Source organism: Ursus arctos, unplaced genomic scaffold (assembly GCF_023065955.2).
Source record: "Ursus arctos isolate Adak ecotype North America unplaced genomic scaffold, UrsArc2.0 scaffold_4, whole genome shotgun sequence".
Classification (NCBI taxonomy): domain Eukaryota; kingdom Metazoa; phylum Chordata; class Mammalia; order Carnivora; family Ursidae; genus Ursus; species Ursus arctos.
The window spans coordinates 79886987-79911763 of NW_026623056.1; the positions used below are offsets into that span (position 1 = coordinate 79886987).

The 24777-nt window shown below is 38.4% G+C and overlaps 1 protein-coding gene across 3 annotated transcripts in view; it reads left to right on the forward strand.

The window, feature by feature from the left end:
* BACH1 (BTB domain and CNC homolog 1) overlaps positions 1–24777 on the forward strand; it is a 42847-nt gene that overhangs the window by 5196 nt on the left and 12874 nt on the right. For 2 of the 3 annotated variants that reach the window (XM_026515396.4, XM_048214994.2), the window contains exons 2-4: positions 18384–18677; positions 20159–21505; positions 23128–23334. In XM_026515396.4, coding sequence (XP_026371181.2) covers positions 18444–18677; positions 20159–21505; positions 23128–23334 — 1788 coding nt within the window. In that variant the 5' untranslated portion in view covers positions 18384–18443. Of the gene's footprint in view, positions 1–8042; positions 8193–18383; positions 18678–20158; positions 21506–23127; positions 23335–24777 lie in introns of all 3 variants that reach the window. The other variant, XM_048214993.2, reaches the window with a different exon arrangement.

A 24777-nucleotide genomic window follows, 5' to 3' on the forward strand; every position in this document is an offset into this window, starting at 1 on the left:
GATTATTAATAGGGTAATAAAAATTGCCCCAAAGCAAACATAAGGAAGAAATTGGAGTTGCCAGGATCTTGGTTGTTAATGACTGTTGTAGGAGCACAGTGGGAATGCTGTGAAGTTGGCGGGCTGCTGGTTCCTTTCTCAGTACCGGCACGATTTAGAAAATGTTACCTTAATGCAGTTGAACCTGTGTGTAAATCATGTTCTTTTAAAAATAAATTTAAATAATTTTCTTAATGCCTTAAGAGACTCATTCAAAAGAATATTTTTGTAATAAAGTTATTATTCCCAGCTTCTATCTGATAAAGTTATTTCCACTTTTTTTTGTTATTTCTTAGATTGTATCAGAGTCATAGTGGACAGTTATACTCCATTGCCCCATCCCCCATTAAAGTGGAATTACACTAAACAGTGCTTTATATAGTGGAGTCATTTTTCAATTTCTTTGTAGCCTGGATGTTGACAATATCCTACCTGCATGGTAATAGACTAAATAGTGTGGTGAGGGAAATGTTTTGCCCCTCTCTCCTGCCTTTTTTGTCCATTGATCTTTTTACTGGTCTGCCTCTGGGATTCTAAGGCGGAAGTGTTTTGGCCTAAGAGGTGACCTGTTAGGGTCCTGTTGAAGAAATGGGGATATGCACCCACTCAGCTTCCTGTTTACTCATATCCCTAATGCCTTATTCCTCCTTTAAAGAATGCCAGCATCTTTTGGAAGTCAGCTAAATCAGTGAAGGAAATTATCCATCAGAGAGTTTGTTATAAAATACGTCTATAAAAGATTTATTAGTCTTTGAATAAATTTATGAGGTTATAATTATTACGTTGTCATTTTGGAGTAAGTGGTTTTCGGTAAGATCAGTAATGTCATTAGTGTGTATTTTGCACTTAAATATTATTTTTCAAAAATGTAAAGTGGTTATCAAATCTTGGCCCAAGATACTTTTCATTTTCAATGAACCTAATGTTTCCTTATTTACTCTATTTTTCTGAGGAGTATTCCCAGCATGGCTCAGGGTTCTCCTACAGATAGGATTTATCACTTAATTAGAAGGAAAAGAAAAATATCCATTGACTTTTTAAATCATTTTTTCCACATTAGTAAAAGGCTTTTGAAGTAGGAAAGCATTTTACCCAGCCGCATAGGGTTACATGCTTTCATTCCCAGCCTTTATCCAGAGAAATCAAAGGAAATGATAGATAGGGAGGAGTCTGTAGCTACTATAACTTGGCCTATTTAATGGTCTCTTTGTGTTAAAGGACTGTCACAAGTCCTGTTCGAATTCTAGATATACTTTCTTCGGGTTTTTTAAAAAATGTGGTTTGCCTCTCCTAGCATGTCTGTTGTCATTGGCCTGGTTTGTTGTCTCTTCCAGACCCCAGGAGGGCTGGGACATCTTTTGCTGTCTGGAGCAGGTTGGTGGCAGGGCACACCAGTGGCAGAGGAACTCAGAGACGAGGTTCTCTGCCTTTGCTTCTCAGGCCCTTGCCCTGTCCCTACACTGAGTTAACTTTGAGTAGCTGTCTTATCTCTGGAGAGTGAAGAATAATTGTGTTTTTAAGTTTCAAGGCACTTTGGTCTCTTACCCTCCTGTGCATGCCGCTCCTCTCCCCAAACTTAATCACAAAACATAATCAGCTTTTGTGTGTATAGATAGTAGGGTTGGTAAATTTATTTCAGCATTTGTGGTATGCCTTTGTGTTAGGTATTGGGATTACATTTGATTTATGAAACAAATATTTATGCCTTTGTATGCCAGGAACTTCTGTAGATATTGGCAGTATAGAACTTTTTTACAAGTTACTGTCTAATAGACAAGGCATTACTATAGCATGTGTTACTTGCTGTAATAGCGACATGTAAAATGTGCCTGGGAACCATAGAGTGTGAGAAACCTAAGTTGTAAGAAATCAGGAAAGGCTTAGGAATGTCAATGATGAATGCATAGTTGAGTAGAGGAAACAGCTTGTTTTGACATCTCTTTTGAGAAGCTTGGCATTGAAGAAGAGTAGAGAAGAGGAATTTTAGTAGGGGGAAGTTGGGTCAGGAAGGGTATGTATTTGTGTATGTATGTATTTTAAAAAAATGTCAGTGGGAAAAGGTTGAAGATGCAGGATGTGTCTGTCTTTTGTTCTTGGCTAGTTCCTTTTATGTTTGCAAGATGACTGCTACAAGTTCAGGTGTCATAAGTCAGTGACTAAGTTCCTTGGGAGAGGATTCTTTCTCTCTTTCTTTCTTTCTTTCTTTCTTTCTTTCTTTCTTTCTTTTTTTTTTTTTTTTCTGGGATGTCTCTTAAGTAAAACATTTCCCAAAAGCCTCATAATAGATGCCATCCTGACCCTCTCCTCTCTGTTCATGGGCCAACATTTTATATAAGCCCAAACCTAAATGAGTCAATATCAAGGGAAATGAGACCTTGTGATTAGCTTAACTTGGTCGTCGGTCGTCATTCATTCATCTTAGTTGGAACTGGGATCTGCTTCCCCAGAAACTCATGGCCTCAGGTAGAGAGTAGATTTGTGAACACAATCAGGGTTTGGTTAGAAAATGGGGTGATGGGGGCGCCTGGGTGGCGCAGTCATTAAGCATCTGCCTTCGGCTCAGGGCGTGATCCCGGCGTTCCGGGATCGAGCCCCACATCAGGCTCCTCTGCTGGGAGCCTGCTTCTTCCTCTCCCACTCCCCCTGCTTGTGTTCTCTCTCACTGGCTGTCTGTCTCTGTCAAATAAATAAATAAAATCTTAAAAAAAAAAAGAAAATGGGGTGATGAATATGTTGGGTGATTGGCAGTATCATCCTTGTCTACTACTTAAACCATCACTACACATAGACACGAACTTCTGAGTAGAAAAAGAAAACGTGGTTGTCTTTGGATTTGGAATTTTCAGTGACTTCCCCCCCCTTTATCTTATTATATTTCCTACCATGATCAAGTCTTAACCTTTACAGTCAGATTAAATAAACGTTTTATTTAAAAATATTTAAAAATTGAAAATAAAATGCCCATTTTATGAAAAAAAAAAAAAACACCAAAAACCCCCCAGACCTATGGAAGGAATATATTTCTTTCAGTACTCTAAACAGTTCCAAAGTTCTCTGTCATTTCTTAATATTTTCAGGGAAAGGTGAATATGTAATTATATTTTGTAGCTTCTGATTGTGTCTATACCAACAGAATTCCTCTCTCTCTTAAACTGCAGGGCATCTGTGATATCTCTGGCTCTCCTGAGTGGTGAGACTAGCTTGGTTGAATAGAATGTTTGATTCAATAGAATGCCCACTTGGATGGGCAGGATTCTTTGGAACCCAAACTCTTTTTTTTTTTTTTTTAAGATTTTATTTATTTATTTGACAGAGATAGAGACAGCCAGCGAGAGAGGAAACACAAGCAGGGGGAGTGGGAGAGGAAGAAGCAGGCTCACAGCAGAGGAGCCTGATGTGGGGCTCGATCCCACAACGCCGGGATCACGCCCTGAGCCGAAGGCAGACGCCCAACCGCTGTGCCACCCAGGCGCCCCGGAACCCAAACTCTTAAATTACAGATACACACAGGAGCATCTTGCTGTCTCTACACACACATTCCCTGAGTAGGACGGAAAGTGGTCCTCTGGTCAGTTTACTTGTTGTTCTTTTTGGATTTCAAGCATAAGGCCACTTTAAGTTTATATAGCGTTCTTCTAGCACTCCCAAATGCTTTCGAGCACTTTGATAATGCTAAAGGATTTTTATTCTTGTCATTCTTTTTCCTCCTTTTCAGTCCCAGAATTTGGTGCCACGTATGCTATGTGAAAGGCAAATAAATAAGTACCTAAACAGTGTTGTAAATTCACCAAGTAGAAATTAATTGCTAATAGTTTTTCCTATTTAATAATAACTGAGAAGCTGTGATATAGATGGTTAGGGTAGGGTTTTGTAATGGTATTAAGTTTTTGGATAGAATTTAGAAAGACTGTATTGCCAAAATCATTGTCCCAGGTAAAAAGCACTAGTATTTATCTACTTAGTGTTCCTTAAATAATATTTGCACTGAGAAATATTTCAGCTTGCTTTTTTGTTAAATAGGCCTCATATTTACTTATTTGACAAAGTCTTATAATTATTATATTTGGGAAAGTGGCTATGAGTTCTTAGGTGGAAAGTCTACAGCTTGGATATCCATATTTAGAAATGGTAATTTTGACTTCCAAGTTAGCTTAATAAAATAACAAGAGAGAGATTTAAACATTTTAGTTTCAGCTATGTATATTGAGATACTATAGCACTGTGGTGGCTGTTAGGGATTAGTGGGTCAGGTTATTTTTAAATAATGCATTTCAATTTCATACCCCTACTTAATTTAAAAAATTTCAGATCTGTGATTCATGCAGTATTCTAATTGCTCCCCTATAACAATTGCCTTATTTAGTTAAAATTGTTAGTTAACTTTTTAAATCCTCTTTTTTTTTTTTTTTTAACTCAAACTTATTATGAGTTGGAGCAAGATGATGTTTAAGGAGGGGTTGGGAATTTGAAGGCACTTTTTGGGTTGTTTGTGCCCCCCCCCCCCCCCCCCCCGCCGCCTCTGTTACTTTGCATACTGTATGTGTTTAACTCTTAGACCTACAGAATCATTCTGACCTTGATCTAGTTTTAGGACTTTCACTTCCTCTAGGCAATCAGAAGTAAATAATTTGGATCATGGTTATACTTTTTCCAGTTTGAAAACCAAATGACATATGAAGAATTCATAGTATTTCATTTGAATGTAGGACATGAACACTTACTATTCTGTTGAAAGTAACTTTTAGTGAAATATCTGGTAGCATTCTGTCCTTGAATTTTCCATATATAGTTGGATATAACTACAGACTTTGACTTTAGTTCAGCATAGTTTAATGTTAGATTCCTTTGAATGATATATGAGATTGTTTATGTAATCCAAGAAGTGTTAAACAAAAATTAATTAACCAATATTGAGTAATAAAGTGAAATTTGTTATTCCTTGAATGCCTTCTTACTCTAACACTGGTCTCATCACACACACAATACTTGAGGCATTTCCCTCTATTCCTTATTCTTCCATCCCTTTTCACTTTCACCCCTCCCAAGAAAACCTGCACACATGTGCCACTTAGGTCATACAAGTGAATTGAAATGTACTATTTGGATTTGGGGGCAGAAGACCTTTCCAACCTTTAAGTTACTGACCCCCTCAGGGTTTCAGTTTCTGCATCCGTAACAAAGGTGGAGAAGTGGGTCATACTGGATAAATATATTCTTTTAATTAGAAATGCTTTAGTTCTGTGCAGCTAGCAATTATCTTGAGCAAACTTTCCAGTTTCAATGTTTTCTTTTTACCTTGTTGAGATCTTAGGTTTACTAAATTTTTATTCTTCAAGATTTAGGAATCTCTACATTTTGTAACTTAATTCTTGCGTTTGTAGAACCTTTTAAAAAACAGTTTTCTATTGGTCACTTGAATAATGATGGCAGTAATAATGATAAAATATGAATGATCTTGTGCCAAACACTGTGCTGTTAAATGCACCAAACCATTCGATCCTTAGGGTAAGTGTTGTTGTTTTTCTTACGGGAAACCTGAAGCATGAAGTCATGTAGCTCACAGAAGATCACATACCTGGTAATACTGGCAGAGCTCTCATTGTTTTCTAGTACTGCTGTTCTTTCCAATATTGTTCTGCTGGTAGTGTTAAAATAACCTAAGCTGGCTTTTCTTTTGCATTTCATAATTCTGTATGTTTGTTTAGCTCTTTATCCCTTTTAAAGGCCTTCGTGAGACAAAATAGGTCAGGAGCTACCTACCGAAGTCTCATGGATGCACATTTGCCCATGTTTAAACAGTTAGACTTGACTTGATGGGTCCTTCCCCCTTATTTTCCTGTAACAGAGTTCTCTTTTTCCACATTAAATCATCCTTTATTTTAGAGTCCTATACAGTTTCCTTTATTCTTTTGTGATTACTGTGAAGATATCAGTGGAGGCTACTATGTTGTAGAGTTGCCCATGAATTTCACACGTAGTGACAAACCAGTGATGACTGGAGGAAATATCCATTATAAAGGAGGAAAAAGTATTTGGCATTCTTTGGAATTGACTCTTTGGGAGCCTTCAAGACAATTGAAATAAATGTCAACTGCATTTTTAATGAAAGCACATTGTTTATAGTTGTTGTCTATTTTTTTAGTTTAAATTCAATTAGCCAATGTATAGTACACCATTAGTTTTTGATATAATGTTCCAGTGGTATTATGTATAACACCCCGTGCTCATCACATCACGTGCCCTCCTTACTGCCTGTCACGGGGTTACCCGATCCCCCCACCCACCTCCCTTTCCTCAACCCTCAGTTTGTTTCCTAGAGTTAAAAGTCTCTCATGGTTTTTCTCCCTCTCTTATTTCTCCCTCTTCAGTTTTCCCTCCCTTCCCTATTGTCCTGTGCACTATTCCTTATGTTCCACATATGAGTGAAACCATATGATAACTGTCTTTTCTCTGATTGACTTATTTCACTTAGCATAATACCCTCCAGTTCCATCCATGTCGATGTAAATGGTAGATATTCATCTTTTCTTTTCTTTTCTTTCTTTTTTCTTTTTTTTTAAAGATTTTATTTATTTATTTGACAGAGAGAGAGACAGCCAGTGAGAGAGGGAACACAGGCAGGGGGAGCAGGAGAGGAAGAAGAAGGCTCCCAGTGGATGAGCCTTACGTGGGGCTCGATCCCAGGACTCTGGGATCATGCCCTGAGCCAAAGGCAGACGCTTAACGACTGAGCCACCCAGGCGCCCCGATATTCATCTTTTCTGATGGCTGAGTAATATTCCATTGTATGTGTGAACCACATCTTCTTTATCCATTTGTTTTTCTGATTATAAAGTAACATGTATTTATAGTTAAGAATTTGAATGCAGAAACAAAATTACCTGGGATGTAACCATTGTTAATATTTTGACATACATCCTACCTAGAGGTGGGGGAACCAAGGTTTCCTCTGGACGTGTTAAAAGTGAGATGCCTGTTAGATATACAAGTAGTAATTTGAGTATGCAGTTGGGTACATGAGTATGAAGTTCAAGAGAGTTGTTGAGCTTAGACCAAATATAATTATGAGAGCATACAGTAAGTCCATGAGTGATCCTATCCTTGCTTTGCGTCTGAATGAGTTCACCTAGGAAATATGTGCAAAGAAGAGGAGAGATCTGAGGACGAAGCCTGGGCTCTCCAGCGTTTAGAGATTTGGAAGAGCAGGATAATCCATCAAAATTGACAAGTGGCTGCCAGCAAGGTGGGAAATCAGGATTGTGGTATCCTGGACGCCAAGTGAAAAAAGGATTTCAGGGAGAGAATGATCAGCCTGTTGAATGTTGCTGACATATCATGTAAGAAGACTGAAAATTTGCCATTTAGCAGTGGTTTCCATGGAATGGAGGCGGAAAAGCCTGGTTTTAGTGGGCTCAAGTGAAATTGGGAATAGAGGAAAGTGAAAATAGTGTGGATGTAAGTGGCTCCTTTGGGGAGTTCTACTATGAAGGGGAGCAGAGAATTTTATTGAAATGGAAGGGTATTGGGAGGAGAGCCATTATGGTATGTTTTGTGTGATAATGGAAATGCTGTGTATTCATTTTTTTTTTTCTTGATGAGACTTTGCAAAAATCTGTCAATTTTACTGGTCTTCTCAAAGCATTGGCCCATGGTTTCATTTATCAATTCTACCAAAAGCAAATGCAAAATTTTATTATGTGAGTAGTTTTCTTGGTGGAAATAAAATAAATTTCATCAGATTTTTAAGGCTGTAGTGGTTTGGCAGTTCAACAGTTCGTTTCTTTAGAAGATACCCTCAATTTTTTAAAGAATCTATTTCAGTTGGTATCGCTGTCAGTATAAAATATTAAACCATATGTATAACATTGTTCCCAAATAAGAAATCTTACTATATTTCTTTACCCTCCCATCCCCTAGTTTTGTCAAAATAATGTAAAATGTTAGTTAAAGGTTGATTTTCCTTTTTTTTTTTTTTTTAAAGATTTTATTTATTTATTTGACAGAGACAGCCAGCGAGAGAGGGAACACAAGCAGGGGCAGTGGGAGAGGAAGAAGCAGGCTTCCAGTGGAGGAGCCTGACGTGGGGGTCGATTCCATAACGCTGGGATCACGCCCTGAGCCGAAGGCAGACGCTTAACGACTGCGCTACCCAGGTGCCCCTGATTTTCCTTTTTATCAAATTTCTTTTCTATTTGGAAAATCTTCAAAAAATTTAAGGCTCACAACCAAGTTATCAACTATTTAGACTTAACTAAGTTTTAATATTTTTGTTTACTATTTAAATATCTTTTAAGTTTATGTTCTTAGTCAAAGTGATACATATTTTTGGTTTAAAAAATACAGAAAAAGGGGTACCTGGGTGGCTCAGATGGTTAAGCGTCTGCCCTCGGCTCAGGTCAAGCCCCACATCGGGCTCCCCGCTTGGCGGGGAGCCTGCTTCTCCCTCTCCCTCTGCTGTTCTCCCTGCTTGTGCTCTCTCACTCTCTCTGTCAAATAAATAAATAAAATCTTAAAAAAAATACAGATTTATCATGAAGCAACCCCATCTGTTGTACCCCACCCCACCCCTAACTAATTCTGCTTCATAGATAATATTCATCTTTACCCATTTCTGCTATTTAATTTTTTTAGATAGTTACCTGTGTATCTCTAAGATGTTTAGACCTCATTTTACTTATGAACCTAAGACATTATCTGTTGACTTCCTTTTACTATGGATATTGATTTTGCAGCTTCCACCATCATCCCACCTGTATTTATAATCTGTTATTTCATTTCTGTTCTTGGTCACCTCTACAACCCCAAAATTTGCTTTATTTTTTAATTTGGTCTCACTAATCTAAGGAAGTACCTTTTTTTTTTTGAAGTATCTTTTGACTCAACATTATAAGTCATATAGAAATACTAGTTTTCCTTTCAGTTCTCTCTGATTCCATCACCCAGACTGTTCATTTTACTTTCATTTTGTCAAGATTAATGTCTGTATCACATTTTATAACTGTAATTAAGTCTTCCTTATTTGTCTGTTCTGAAAGTTGAAAACCAATGAACAGTATCCATATTACTACACCTGTGTCAGTATTGGGCCCTGGGAAGCTAAGTAGTGTGCTGTTACACTTCTTTAGAGTTTCAGTGTTGCCTTATGCCACTTAAGAAACCTTTCTAGCATCAGATTCAAATAATAGCCAACAATTATTGAGCACTCATTATGTGCCAGGCGCTGTTCTAAAAACATCATGTGTGTTATTTCATTTGATCCTCCCAACAGAAAGTAATATTCTTGTCTCTACTTTACCAAAAAATAAAGGAAATGTCAGAGAGATGTAAAGTACCTTGATCAGCTGGCAGTGTTTGTCATCAAGCTATAAAATGCTATCCTGTGCTATCCACCCTAGTGATCTCTAGAGCAGATGGGCGCTCTGTTTGTGTGGTTCTGACAAGAGTCTTTCAGTCTTGGGTGTGCTCTCTGATAACTGCTCTATGTCCTCCTTATCTACAGTCCCTGATTATAGGATTCTAGGATGTCTTGGGTGAATACTTAGAAAGTGGTGTAGGAATGAAGGGTGCCCTTGGAGGAGGCTGAGTGAGTTTGGGACTTTCACTCTTTCGGGGAATTTTCAGTCTTTGCTTTTTTTTTCCCTTTGAGTTTCTTAAATGAACCCTAAGTTAGCTGGGGTAGTAACTACTACACCTCCTTCTCTGTCCTTCAGCTGCTCATCTTAGAAAACCTATAATTAACATAATATTTAATGGTGAAATATCAAAAACTTACCTTATAAGGGAATAATGCAAGAATGCCGGCTCTCACCACTGTCACTATTCAGTCATTGCGATAAGGGAAGAGAAAGAAATAAGCGTAAAGATGAGAAAGAAGTAAAACTGTCTCTGTTTGCAGATGACATGATTATGTACATAGAGAATCCTAAGTAAGGAATCTGCGAAACAACTAGAAGACCTAATAAGTGAATTAAGATTGCAGAATTCAAGGTTAATATTTAAAAAATTGATTTTATGTTTACATTGTACATTGTAGCAGCAGAAAACCAGAAAATGAAGTTCAACAAACAAATTCATTTATAGTAACTACAAAAAAACACACAAACTAGTTAGAGATAAATTTAACGAAAGATGTGCAAAACCTCTAAAAACACCAGAATAATGCCGAAAGAAGATCTAAGTAAATGGGGAAATTTGCCATGTTTGTGCATGAGAAGACTCAATTTAGATTTTGGTTCTTCCCAGATTGGTATATAGAGTCACTGCAATCCTAATAAAAATTCTACTGGCTTTTACAACTCAATAAGAAAACAGCCCAGTAAACATGAGCAGGAAAATTGAACAGATATTTCACAAAAGAAGGGATACAAATGGCCAATAAGCACATAAAAAGATGCTCAACATCAGTGACCATCAGGAGATGGAAATTAAAACCACAGTGAGATATACTGTACATTTATTAGGGTAGCTAAGATGAAAAAGACTGATAATACCAAGAATTGCTGAGAATGTGGAACAACTGGACTTGTTATACATTGCTGGTAGCAGTCCAAAATGATAGTTGCTTTGCAAAACTGTTCAGCAATTTCTGAAAAGTTAAACATAAACCTACTGTATCACTCAGCTCTTCTACCCCTATGTATTTACCCAAGAGAAATGAAGTGTATGTCCATCTGGGTGTTCACAGAAGCTTTATTACAGTAATCCCAGACTGGAAGCAATGCAGTCGTGTCCATCTTTGTTAGAATAGTCCCTCAATAGTTAAATGGATACACCAATAGGGATATAGCTATACGATGAAATATTATTCAGCATTAGAGAAACGTCTGATGTATGCAGTACGATTGTCATTAAACTGAATGAAAGAAGCCTGAAGCCAGGGGACATAACGTGTGATTCCATTTATATAAAAATCATAGAAAATGCGTGCTAATCTATAGTGACATCAAGCAAATCATTGTTTACCTCTGGAGCTAAGGGAACAGGGAAGGAGAGACCTGAAAGGGGCATGTGGAATTTTAAGTGATGAAATTTCTGTATCTTTTTTTTTTTTTTAATTTCTATATCTTGATCTTGGTGGTAGTTTCATGCACATGTGCAAGTGTCAAAACTCATTGAATTGTACACTTTACATAGTGCAGGTCTATGTAGATCATACATCAATGTTGATACAGAAAGTAGTGATGACAAGTGCATGGTAAAAAATATGTATTCAGTAAATTAGCTTTATTGGTGTGGGCCGGTTCTAGTTGCTGGTTCATATTTTCATAACATGATCTGAATCAGTTGAGATATAACAATCCTATTAAGGATCTAGCTGCCAAATATGTTAAGCAAATAAAAGACTTCTTTGTTTCCTAACAGTAAGAAGGTGTAATAGTGGAATCCGTTATTCTTGTTTTGGTTCTCGAGCTCGGGTTTCCTACGTTCCTTCTTTTTTTTCTTCCTTTATTTCCTTCTACGCTGTCTTAACGTACTACCCAGAATTATCAAAGTTGGATTTGTTGACATGAGAAGTAAAAAACCTTTTGTTTCTGACCTCTTAGTTGGTGAATTTGTAAATAAGGTCTTCAGACTTCTCTAACCATTCAGACTTCTCCCCTGTATGTTTAACTTTAGCTTTATCATTTCAGATATGGAATTAGACCAAGTAAATATAATAAAAGATCCATGATTACATGAATAATTTTTAATATGAGGAAGAGTAAGTGGAAAAAAGCCCAACTGTCCCTGTGTGGAAGCAGGGAATAAACCGTGAGCTGCAAAAATTGTAGTGATTTGCTCACCTTCTCCATTCCCCACATCTCATTTTAAAAAAGCCGTGGCATCTTTAGTCCCAAAGTTTAAACATAGATTTCCAGGTCATTTCCCCCATATGTCGTTGTAGAAGTCCTCTAAAAACTGTGTCCTTGTTTTTGGTGCTTCTGTAAGGTCTTCTACTTAATTCAAATTTTTGTTTTGTTTTCTATTTTAACTCAGCTTTTTTGATCTATACATTTATGTACCTCATCTAGTCATACTTAGGATTTTTTCATAAGAGGAAATGGATTTAGAAAATATGATTATCAGATGTGATGTTTAAACAAGTATGATATTTAAAATCTGCAAAAACTTAAAGAAAGTAGCAAGTCTTGGTCCCTGAGTTATTCTTCCTGGATTTTCCTAGCAGGTGATTTAGGTCTGCGAATATAGGGAAGAACGTAGACTTAAATTATTGTCTCTGATTTAAATTCCTACAGACTTTTTGATGTTAAGGTTCTTTCAGAATTGGGAATGGTAACAAGAAAAGCCCTTCTTTTTAAAAAGACACTTTCCTGTGGGCATGTCTACCTTATATTAAAAACAAACTTATTTTTGTATTTACTTATGCGTTTATATAAGTATATATAAAGGCCCCGAAAGGAAAGACAAAGAACTAAGCGTGTACACACGCAATATTGTTGGGTCTTTGCCATCTACTTGAACAGAAGATAAGGTGCGCCTAACTTCAGAAGAACGCTCAAACTCTGGGTATCTTGGGTAAATTGTAACAAAAACCAGCTTAGGGGAGCTCGAAGCTTAGGAGGGAGCCTAGAAGGGTGGTGTGCTAAGAGGAATTTTCCTGTCTTCAGAGCCATTGAAGACCCTGACCTGAAACTGAGTGAGGCAAAGGTAATTGACAGGGTGATGGAGTTGGTGGTGGGCAGAAGCAATAAGGAGGAAAAGGTAGAAATTCCAAATGGCCACTAGAGAGAAGGGGAAGGCAGTACTAAGGAATTCTTCCAGGCTGCAGATGGAGAGTATTGCTTTTATATCAAGGCCAGCTCAGTTGCCCATTTTGTCATATCAGATGTCCAACATATGCCCAACCACACACATAGACACGCGCGCACACACACACACACACCCACCCCCTTGGCTAACAGAACTATTTTGGAAATCATTGTTCTCATTAATCAAATATTACTGGTTAAATGAGAATTGACCAGGAAGTAGTTTTTGTTTGAAGACTTACTGTAAATAAATACCTTTAGGAATATTCACATTCATGTGTAAATTGATTATAATGATCATTGTCCTCTCCTTTGCCCCAAGACATGATTTTCATTTTGAACATCTGTAGGTTGTGTGCTTGAATGTAGGGACTGTCTTTTATTTGTGTTTCATGACACTAAATCTGTTGGGTAGCTCAGGTATACACATGTAGAAAGGACACTCGTCATGGTTCAGTGAAGATAAAGGATGTTTGGATGATAGTTTTTTTTCTTTTAAGTGATTCCTTGGTGTTAGATTATTTCGTATGCCCTTCTACATTGATAATTTAAAGAAAACAAACAAGTCAAAGTTCTGTGAGACTTGAGGGAAACAAAATTGCAGCTCTTGTATGTGTGGAACTTTATCCTCAGACAGTTACTTTCAGAATTTTTGTTAGGAAGCATTGTACTTGGCCCATGATCAGATATTTTCCTTAGGCTTTTATAAGTTTTTTTTAAAAGTAAATTATCCTTTAAGTTATGAAAATGTGATGAAGCCATAGCATCTTGTTTATTTTCTTTATCAGTTTGAAAGCAAAAACATCAGATGGTAACTATTAAAACTTAAATTGTATACATTGAGCAGAGAGCAGAAGTTATTTCCAAATCGAAGTACAGGAAGCTTTAAAATGCTTGTTCATCCTTTATCAGCATTACTGAATGAATCAGCAAGTTACGAAGGTCAGCAAACCTTTATTTTGAATTATAACAATAGCATATATTTCCAAGAATATAGAAAAATTCAGGTGTAACGTAGGAATCTAAATTTGGTGTTAGTAAACTAACAGAATTTTAAATCTGGAAGGTTCCTTGGGTGGTGGTGTATCTTACCTTTTAGGTTTGAGAAATGTTAGAAGGTCACTGACAGATGTTAGAAAGATGTGTATTAGTCTTTAGTCATTACGTTATTGGGTGAAAATGGATTACTGACCACTTGGATGGTTTTCAGAATTAGGAAAATTGATTATCAGATTAACTTTCTGTTGTACCCCATATTGATGAGGCCAGGGTCATGGTGTCTTTGTTCATGCAAGTCAGTTGTACTGGCTTTGTTTATAGTTGTCAAGTCTTCTCCTTCTTTGGCCAGTTGTCTTGCAGATATGTTTCTGGCTCCCAGAGGTGGGCTCCCTTTTGCTGCTCCTGACTCTGGGAGAGCTATCCAAGGAGTTTTCTCTGAGTGCTTGGCATAGTGGCATTGTTTCTATATATACCAGAATAGCTGCTTGCCCTGTGTTTGGAAGAAAATGTAGTTGATCTATGTTTTGGATTTGTAGTAAATATGTGAAGTCATTCATTCAGAAGCAAGTTCCTGCATTGAGTCAGGTACGGTTATGTTATGTGCTTGAGTTATGGCAGAAAACAAGTCAGACGAGATTTTGACATTTAAGCTGAGATATAAAAGATGAGGGAGGAGTTAGTCAGCTGAGGAGTAGGAGAAGTGCAAGTAGGAGGCACAGTGTGTTCAAAGGCCCTGAGGTCGAGAGGAGCTTGGTTCCCTGGGGCAGGAAGAAAGGATGGTGAGGCTAGAGAATAGCAGGAGAGGGAGACAAAAGTTTGAGACAAGGCTGGATTAATGCAGGTCTGGAGGATAGGCTAAGGATTTAGAATTGATCATAAGAAATCTGTAAGACAACGTTGGGTTTCGGCAAGGGAGAAATCACTTCGATGTGGGAGAATAAATTGGAGGGCATCTAGAGGGCCATGAGGGGGATGAAGCTTTTGTTATTATTATCGTTATTAGGAGCAGCTGATATTTCTTACTTGTTTGCTATAGGCCAGGCACTATGCGAAACCATTTACCCTCATTGTCCATGTAAACCTCATGACAATCCAGTGAGGTTCTGGAAACCAAGACCTGGCAAGGTTAAGCAGCTTGCCCAAAGGTCATATAGCTAGGTAATGGCAGAGCTGGAATTTGAACCTAAATAGTGTGTGATTCTAGACCCTGTGTGTTAGCCACTGGGTTGTGTTTTCCACGCATGAGATGATGGTCCATTAGTGGTTCTTGAAATTGAGTAGATCACAACTGGATTTTTTTTTTTTTTATAGAACAGAATAGAAATTAGAATACTTTGTGCTAGTGAGGATAAAATATTGATATGTGAAACTTAGTTTCACTTTTTATTTAATATATTTGTACATGTGTGAACTTAGAAGCCATTACAAAAGGCTGAGCAGCATTGTCTAGACAGGAGCCAGTGATGTCTTGGACTAGAATTGTGGCAGTGCAGATGGAGAGAAGCGGGTCTCAGTGGTTAGAGGCAGAAGTAGCAGGTCTCAGTGAGAGATTGCATACAGGGGCTGAAGGTGTCGGGATGAGTCCCAGGGTGCTGGGGGGAGCAAGATCAGTCATGGCATGTGTATATGCTCAGTCTACTTTGAGTGAGACACTTCTTGGGTCCTCTTGAGTGGCTGTTTGTTGTACTGTTTGGGTCTCTGGCTTCTCTCAGCTGCAGCTGGGGCTTGAGGTTGGCTTATCACCCAAATCTGTGTCTCATAGCAAATCTGTAAGTTGGCCGTGAACTTATGAAGTGATCTGTCACCCCAAACTGCCTAAACAGGAGGGCTGAGCCAAGAGTAAATTCTTTCTGGAATTCGAGGTGAGTAGTAAGGACACGTATGTGGACTGACAGCAGCTCTAAAGTGGAGGTACGGAAACTGTTTTTGCTGTAGTTCCCTTGAGAACCAGGGCACCTTTAGGTTGCAGTGTTGAAGAGTCCAGAGTCCCCTTTCTGATGTTCAGGTCCAGTTCATTTGCTCCTGGCTCTCTGGGAGGCCCATTTTCCTGTTTTCATGCACAACCTTTTAGTAATACCTGCTCCCCATAGTACTGCAGTGACTTTCTACACCGTGTGTTCAGCGGATACTAGCTGGAGACAGATACGGAGTAGTCAGGGCTTAGTACAAATCCTCATTCCTCATCTTACGGGTTTTTTGGCCACAGCCAAGATACTTCTTACTGAGCCTCAGTTTCCTTATCTATAAGGATGGGATGATATAAGAGCATCCATGTCATAGGGCTATAGTGAAAAGTGGGTGAGATAAGCTGTGTCAGCACTTCAGGCCAGTGCCTGGTACAGAATGATGGCTTTATGAATATTTGCTGTTAGTTTTTTGTGTTTTTAGGATAGTTTCTCGAGAGACTTAAGCATGTTTATGAGCAAAGTCTAATGGGAAGAAGCTCGCAGAGAGAGAGAGAGTTTGGACATATGTGAGAAGACAGTGTTAAGACACAGTACTGGATTCCAGAGAAGCAAGGATGGTATGAGGTTAGGAGCAGACATTGGGGACTGTTTTCAATAGGAGAGGGAACTGTGGAGGTGGTGGGAGGGGGTAATATTTTCTGAGATTGGATTCCAGTTATGGTTGTCTACTGGGGGAGACACTAATTGAGGAGAAAAGTGACTACTTGGAAGGCTGTTGTGGAGAACGGGATATCGGGGCACACAGAAGAATTGGTGAACAGTGCTGAGACCGTGAGTTTATAGTGACACCAGCCTACGTGTTTTTATAGTTTGCCTGGCTGTGCGGTGTTCGGCAGAATGACGAGATGTAAAAGTAAGATGAGTCTAGTTGTAAGGGTTTGCAAGGCAGATGCCAGAAAAAAATGAAGAGGCTGGGAACTTGGGTGCAGGACAAAGGCCAGCTGTTGAGTCTGGCTTGGCTGGGGAAGGGGTACATAGTCCTGGAGAAAGTGGAGGGCAGTGGTCTGTGTGGGACCACACACAGGGTACATGATCTCTTTGATAGTTTCTTCCTTACTATTCCTAACATTAATTCCTTGTGTTGGTAACTGAAATATTAAGACTAATTGTTAAAGGGAATTTACTACTCTTTCGAATGGGCACAACCCAAAAGTTAAGTTAGTTCTAGTACCGAATTTTGAAGTTGCTATGATTTTATGTGGTATGCTGATGATAGGTTGTGAGCCTTAACCTACGGTAGAGTTTAGCCCCATAATGAGACATTTTATTTTCATTGACTACTTCTGAGGAACTTAACATTTTAGCTGTATCGAACACTTCAAAGATAAACACATAAGTAGGATAGAATTCATAGATGCATTTCATGTGTTTGTGAGTAAAACAACCTGTCTTTGAGACAGAAGTCACCCATGATCTGGGCCCGGTGTGCCTGAACTTTAGTAGTCCTCTGGTCTCCTTTCATTTTTGTTTGGAGTATAATGAATCAGGAAACAATAACGTTTATTCAGTCACTGAACTTTTGAGGACCTTCTTGTTTCAGGCAGTGAGTTAGTTCAGAAGAACAAAAGTGAATGGCAGGGATGATACCTGTGAGGAGTTTCTCAGCCTTATCATCGTGCCATAGAGGGGTATGCACACATACCTTGGGGGTGCTCACCGCTGGCCATTGGGCTCTGGAAGAGAATACTGGAACTTCTCTTTTGATTTCTTACTTTCAGTCTCTGTGTGTTTTCTAAGTAATATGTACGAATAGTACATGATTGAAATATGTAGACGTACATGTATCGTGGCTATCCTTTTTTGCTAGTAGTTTGTATATGATCAAAAATGGTGGTTATTGTATGTCATAATATTTAAAACAATATTTAAAATAGGGTATATTTTAAAACACATTTTTGATAACTTACGTTTGAACATTTTGAGAAAACTAAGGGTTTCTGTGTATGGTAAAGCATATTTTTAATGATGAAATAGTTGTACTTGTTGCCTCCATTTTGTAGTGTAAAGTAAGACTTGTTCTTATAAAAAGACTCATTAAGACCTGGCTTGACAAATTTGAGTCTTTTTCTCAAGTCATTTTCTTCCTTATGTTGGAGGAACCTTACCTTATGTAGAATGTGTCCCTTGTTATAAAGCACCAAGGCCTCCTACCGGCTGTCAGTGTTGGGGAGGGGGGCATGGAGAATGCTGGAATGCCATATGCCTGTTCTACTGCCAGTCCCATCCCAAGGGTGACCTCTGAGGAACTACGCACACGCCCATTAACATCATGAAGCAACAGGATTGGGATGCCACCCAGAAATTTCCCAGACCTAGTCTGTTTGCTCATTAGAGGTGTTTCCTCAGGGTGAAATGTTTCGCTTTCAGAGAGCTATGAAATCCTTGGTTCAAAAAGTTCTTGCCTCCCTCATCCTGAGATCCTTTTTTCTGAAGTTAGAAAAACTAACTAAAAATGGCTGTGAAAGAGCCTATTTTAAATGAAATAAATTAATAAATGTGTATAGGTTCTCTAGAGGCTTTCGTTTTCATTTTTGTTTTTGTGATGAGTATTTTGTATTTGACACTGTCATTTTAAAAAATACTTTTAACAAGACTTTATTCAAGTGAAGTCGTGCATGTGTTTTTGCAGGTTTGATGACGACTAGAAGCATGCTTTCACTGAACTTCCCGGCACCATTTGTTACGCAGAATGTCTCTGAGTGAGAACGCGGTTTTTGCCTATGAATCTTCAGTGCACAGCACCAATGTCTTGCTCAGCCTCAACGACCAGCGGAAGAAGGACGTGCTGTGTGACGTCACCGTCCTCGTGGAGGGCCAGCGCTTCCGTGCCCACCGGTCTGTGCTGGCGGCATGCAGCAGCTACCTGCACTCGAGACTCGTAGGCCAGGCCGATGCAGAGCTTAACATTACTCTACCAGAAGAGGTGGGACAGAGGTCCATGTTTCTGGAAGTCACCCTGATTTTAATTTAATTGAACCTAATTAAATCTCTTTATGGTTTATGAAGTTAAAAATAAGACAGTGTCCTTCCTGTCATGAGGCCGAGGAGCAATTCCCGGGTTCTGCAACAACTCATTTCTTTAACTTTTTACCTGGAAATTATGACATTTTTACACGTAGAATCGTTAGTTTTGAATGTTAGTTAACAACGTTTATCGAGCAGTTGAAGAACTTGACCCACTGTTATATTACTTTTTTGAGAGAGAGCATGTGCATAGGGGAGGAGCAAAGGGAGAGGGAGAAAGAGAGTCTTAAGCAGGCTCTGTGCCCAGATGGAGCCCGAGGCGGGGATTGAGCTCATTATCCCGAGATCGTGACCTGAGCCGAAATCAAGAGTTGGTCGCTCAATCGACTGAGCCACCCCGGTGGCCCTATGTGACTTTCTGATAAAATGACCAAAGCAGGGCACAACCAGTGGATTGTAGACATTGGGAGAGGTCATGCTCAGAGTCATGGCCACACTATGTCACATTCTCTCCCTTTGGGCCTTTCCCTGTGATGGGAAACTGAGTGGGTTTAGGGTTCTAGAAATCATCCATTTTTCTAAGACACTGCCTCATGGAAAGCAGGTGCTCTGTAAGAGTTCTGTTCCCCCTTTCTTCTTTCTTGGGATTGTTTCTATGTATTGGTAAACAAAAGATGATTTCATGTCATAATTCTAGAGCTTGGTTTTACACATGACTTTCTCACCAGCCTGTTGTGGAGCTCAAACACCTAAATGTTTCCGTCCTTGTTATGTCCTGCCTCCGAGAGAGCTCTCACAGGCCCAGGAGGTCCAGGTTACACTTCTCTTATTAGAATAGCTTGCTTTTATTTAGTGAGTAACTGCAACTGGAAGAGTGTGAGCCTTGGGACACAAAATAGCAGTTGTTAAGAGGAGTTTGGAGAAAGTATGTAGAACTTCTTTGTTTATGACAGGCCTGTGCGGGCTACTCTGTGATGGATACGAAGCTTACGGTTTAGCTTATGCCGGTCACCCATCAGTTTGGGGAATCAACAGATTGTCACTTCTGTGGCAGAGGTCAGTGAATAAGGTAATACCAAGAAAATGATAAAGGCCAACTATGGGTTAGCCTTTGTTTTTAAAAAGTAGCAACACATATCATAGTGGCAGTGGTTAATGTTTTTATCTCATGTGAGTAAAACTGTAATTCATGTGTCTTTAACCGTGGAATCTATCAAGTGGAGGGTATGGTTCTAATGAATGGGGTGTGTTAGGCATGCTTTTCCAGACTCCTAATTAGCTTTGCATTTTCTAGAAGAATATTTTTACTTACCAAATTAAAAGACCTTTTTTTATAATGATCACAAGTAAGTTATTCATCTCTCTATTCCTCTTCTACTTTTATTTATCTGCTAGACCACTTTCAAGTGATGCATTTGTTTTTATTTTATATATTAACAGGTGACAGTTAAAGGATTTGAACCTTTAATTCAGTTTGCCTACACTGCCAAACTGATTTTAAGTAAGGACAATGTGGATGAAGTGTGCAAGTGTGTGGAATTTTTAGGTGTACGTGACATTGAGGAATCCTGCTTTCAGTTTCTCAAATTTAAGTTTTTGGACTCCACTGCTGACCAGCAAGAATGCCTAAGAAAAAAATGTATCCCATCACACTGTCAAAAATCAGACCTTAAATTTTCACTTTTGGACCAGAGGGATTTAGAAATTGATGAAGTGGAGGAGTTTTTGGAAAATAAAAATGTCCAGACTCCTCAGTGGAAACTGCATAGGTATCAAGCAAATGCAAAAGTATCATCTCCTCTGCAAGACAGTGCCAGTCAGACCTGTGAATCCATGTGCTTAGAGAAGGATGCTGCGCTGGCTTTGCCATCTTTATGCCCCAAATACAGAAAATTCCAAAAAGCATTTGGAACTGACAGGGTCCGTACTGTGGAATCCAGTGTCAAAGACGTTCATGCTTCTTCTGTTCAGCCGAATGAGACATCTGAAAATGAGTGTCTGGGAAGAGTCCAGGACTGTGCAGATCTGCAGGTGATTTTAAAATGTGAAGAAAGTAAATTAGCAACAGAACATGAAGAAACCAAGAAGAAAGATCCTGCTTCTCAGTGCCCGTCAGAAAAATCAGAAGTGACTCCTTTCCCCCACAATTCTTCCGCAGACCCTCACGGGCTCTATTCTCTGTCTCTTTTACACACATACGACCAATATGGTGACTTGAATTTTGCTGGAATGCAAAACACAGCAGTGTTAACAGAAAAGCCTTTGTCAGGTACAGAGGTTCGAGAGGAGAAAACATTTGGTGAAAGTCAGGATTTACATTTGAAATCTGACTCTGGCCCCAGGGAAGATAGTAGCCTTGCCTCCAGCGATCGGAGTAGTGTGGAACGAGAAGTGGCAGAACACCTAGCAAAAGGCTTCTGGAGTGACATTTGCAGCACAGACTCTTCTTGCCAAATGCAGTTATCACCTGCTGTGGCCAAAGATGGTTCAGAACAGATTTATTCACAGAAACGGTCTGAGTGTCCCTGGTTAGGTATCAGGATTAGTGAGAGCCCAGAGCCGGGTCAGAGGACTTTTACAACGCTGAGTTCTGTCAACTGCCCTTTTATTAGTACTCTGAGTACTGAAGGCTGTTCAAGCAATTTGGAAATTGGAAACGATGAGTATGTTTCAGAACCCCAACAGGAACCTTGCCCATATGCTTGTGTGATTAGCTTGGGAGATGACTCTGAGACCGATACTGAAGGTGACAGCGAACCCTGTTCAGCCAGAGAACAAGAATGTGAGGTGAGGGGAAAATGTGTGTGTCTTTAAGTCCTTGTTTTACCACCGTTAATCAGGATTCCCTCTGGGTCAGCTCCTGTTACACCACTAGGGACACATGAGCAGGCTCCGGGAGGGGGGAGGAAACCCATAGACCATGTGATCAGTACCAAAGGAGTGTGACGAAGTTTGAAGGACTTCTGTGTTCATATATTTCAAGCAGGTATTTTTATATTTGCCCTGGAGTGGATTCACACATTGGCTGTTTTAAGTGTTTTAGTCAAATACCATGTCCCAAGAGGGAAAAAAAAAAAAAGATTCTGATTGTTACATTGTACCTCCTGGAAAAATGCAACATATATTCCAGTCTTACTCATTGCCACAGGATCTCTGGACTAGTCACTTAGGAGTGACTTAGTGACTAGGTGTAGGAATGTGGCTTCTATGCTGAGTTTTCTTTGCCTTAGTTTTTCAGAGCCATTAATTTTTTTTCCCTATTTTCCCTTAGACATTTTAGCCGTTAATATAATGTCTTAATAATTTGGCATGAGTTACATGTAGCTGGTATGGTATTAACCTTACCAAGCATGATCTGTGTACTTTGTGTACAAATGTTTGTATTTGATAGCTGCTTTTTTGTAAAACATTACCATAATTCCAGTGATAATAAAGTCTTGTTGGTTCTTTATCATTTTCTTTAGTTTTCTAGCTGTTGGATGACATGGATTTAAAAGAGGGACAGAGGTTCTTCCCCACCCCCCACCTTTGGCTTTGGAAGGAGATAGTTGATGATTAATTAAGAAGTAATATGTATGCATGAGATATCGCTGTAGATTTGTTTATGGCATTTATAAATCCAGTGGTTGGAACTATGGAAAGAATGTTAAAAAATAAAATATTTAAGAAATTGTAAAGCATTTTATAAAACTAGCTTCTCTAAGTTTGAAAGACAAATTAAGTAGGTTGCCAGAGAAATTTGATCAGTGTTTTATAAGCATTTTTGATAATTAATATAATTCTCAGTTTATTTAAAAAAATTATCTTCTCCTTTTTCCAAATTTAAGTATGTTGAAAATGACTTTAAAATATTCATAAGGATTTTCTAACCATATCTATAATGGAGTATGAAATGTGCAGATTGTTGAGTTATGTGAAACTATATTCTCTTGACAGAAAACTTAATTTTCTGAAATGCTTTAGAAATTACTAGTGTAATTATATCAGTGTTACATTACTGTGTAATGTAAATCAAAGTATAAAATAGATTTTTTTTTTGGTTTTGTTAAACACATTAAAAACACTTTAGAAAGAGGTTTAAAGATATCTGTGGGTTATTAACATACCCCAGTAAAGGAACTTAAATTCTCTTTTTTTTATTTTAAATACATGAATATTTGTGTTAATATTTTTAATTTGCTAAAAAAAATATGCTTCTCAATTTTCTTGTCTTCTGAACCCTCTAAAATAGTCTAGAAATATTATCAGTCTTTTTTATAAGGGATTACATAGAAATTGGAAATAGAGGTCTTTTTTTTTAAGTCTAAATGACGTTCTCTGGAAAATATAGATGTATATCTTCCTCTTCCTAGATTTAAGTATAACTCCATAGTACGGCAACAATTACTAATGTTTATTTTACATTCTAGGTAAAACTGCCATTTAATGCACAACGAATAATTTCACTCTCTCGAAATGATTTTCAATCCTTGTTGAAAATGCACAAGCTGACTCCGGAACAACTGGACTGTATCCATGATATTCGAAGAAGAAGTAAAAACAGGATTGCTGCACAGCGCTGTCGCAAGAGGAAACTTGACTGCATACAGAATCTTGAATCAGAAATTGAGAAGCTGGTGAGTAGACAAGTTCGTCGTTACTTAAATTCCACCCTGTTCATTCATTCTTTCTTTTGTATAGAGGAAATCGCAATTTCAGTTCCTAAGTCAGCTATAATGCTCAACTATACATTAATTTCAAAATTTACCCATTAGCATTTTAAGAAAATAAGCTATATGACATTTTTAGAAAGCTTAAGAAATAAGAAAATGAGTTTTCCTAGACCATTTTACTTACGTGAGTATTCTACTCGTTTAGTGTGATACGCTATAATATGTACATTGAGAACTATTTCTGGGTGCTGTTTTTTAATGATATACAAATTGAGGATAGTTTTACTGACTACCTAATTCTTTTTTTTTTTTTTTTAAGATTTTATTTATTTGAGAGAGAGAGTGTGTGTGTGAGTGTGAGATAGCACGAGGTGGGGGGCCCACAGAGGGAGAGGGAGAAGCAGGCTCCCCGCTGAGCAGGGAGCCCGATGATGTGGGGCTTGATCCCAGGACCCCGAGATCATGACCCTAGCCGAAGGCAGATGCTTCACCGACTGAGCCACCTAGGCGCCCTACTGTCTACCTAATTCTTAGTGGTTGAGTAAAGATTAAAAAATGATGAAACACTTTAATTTTTCTGTGCGGTGTTTGGGATCTATAAAAGCTAATGTTCCAGTTGTTCATTTAAATGAGCTGTAAACTTGAATAACTTGTTTTGGTTGATACCAGAACAAATAAAACAACTTGGATCTTTCATCTAAGGGAAAAAAACTCATATGCTGGTATGAATAGAAAATTTAAGATCTAATGAGACTCTAAGTGAGAAGAATGCTTACTTTATTGAATCTTGTTATTTATTCCAGCTTCAAAAATTAATTGAAAAATGGATTAATTTGCACCCAAGTTTCTCTGTTCCCTAGTGGTTGCGGGAAGGAAGCATTGTATGAAACAAGACAACTGTGGTTAGAGACAGCAGGGCACCAGCACCTAGAAGTAGTGAAAACATTCTTTGAATATTTGGTTTTGAGTCTTTGTTAATTATTGGTGAAAGTTTAAAATTGTGATTGTAGCAAGTCTTCAAGCACAAACATTCTAGTACAGCAATATTTTAGTAAAAAGAAACAACCTGTCCAGGAGATCCTGTACCTGGTTGTCATGATAACGTTGTGATTTCCTCAATTGAATCCCTCTTTGCCCGCATCACAGAAAAACAAAAGCAAAAATAAAAAACCAGCTTTATATACCTTCAGAAGGGTGGAAAAATAAAAACTTACTCATAGTTTATGGTCAGTACCCTGTTTACCTGTTACATTAATTTGGACACTGGCTGTAAGAAACAAACCATCTGAAGCATGAATGAATGACTTAATGAATGCATATGTTGTAAGGATATAGGTGTGTCTCACATAGAAGCCAAAGAATGGAGCAGGCCTGTAAGTAGCATAGAACAAGGAAGTGGAAAACTGC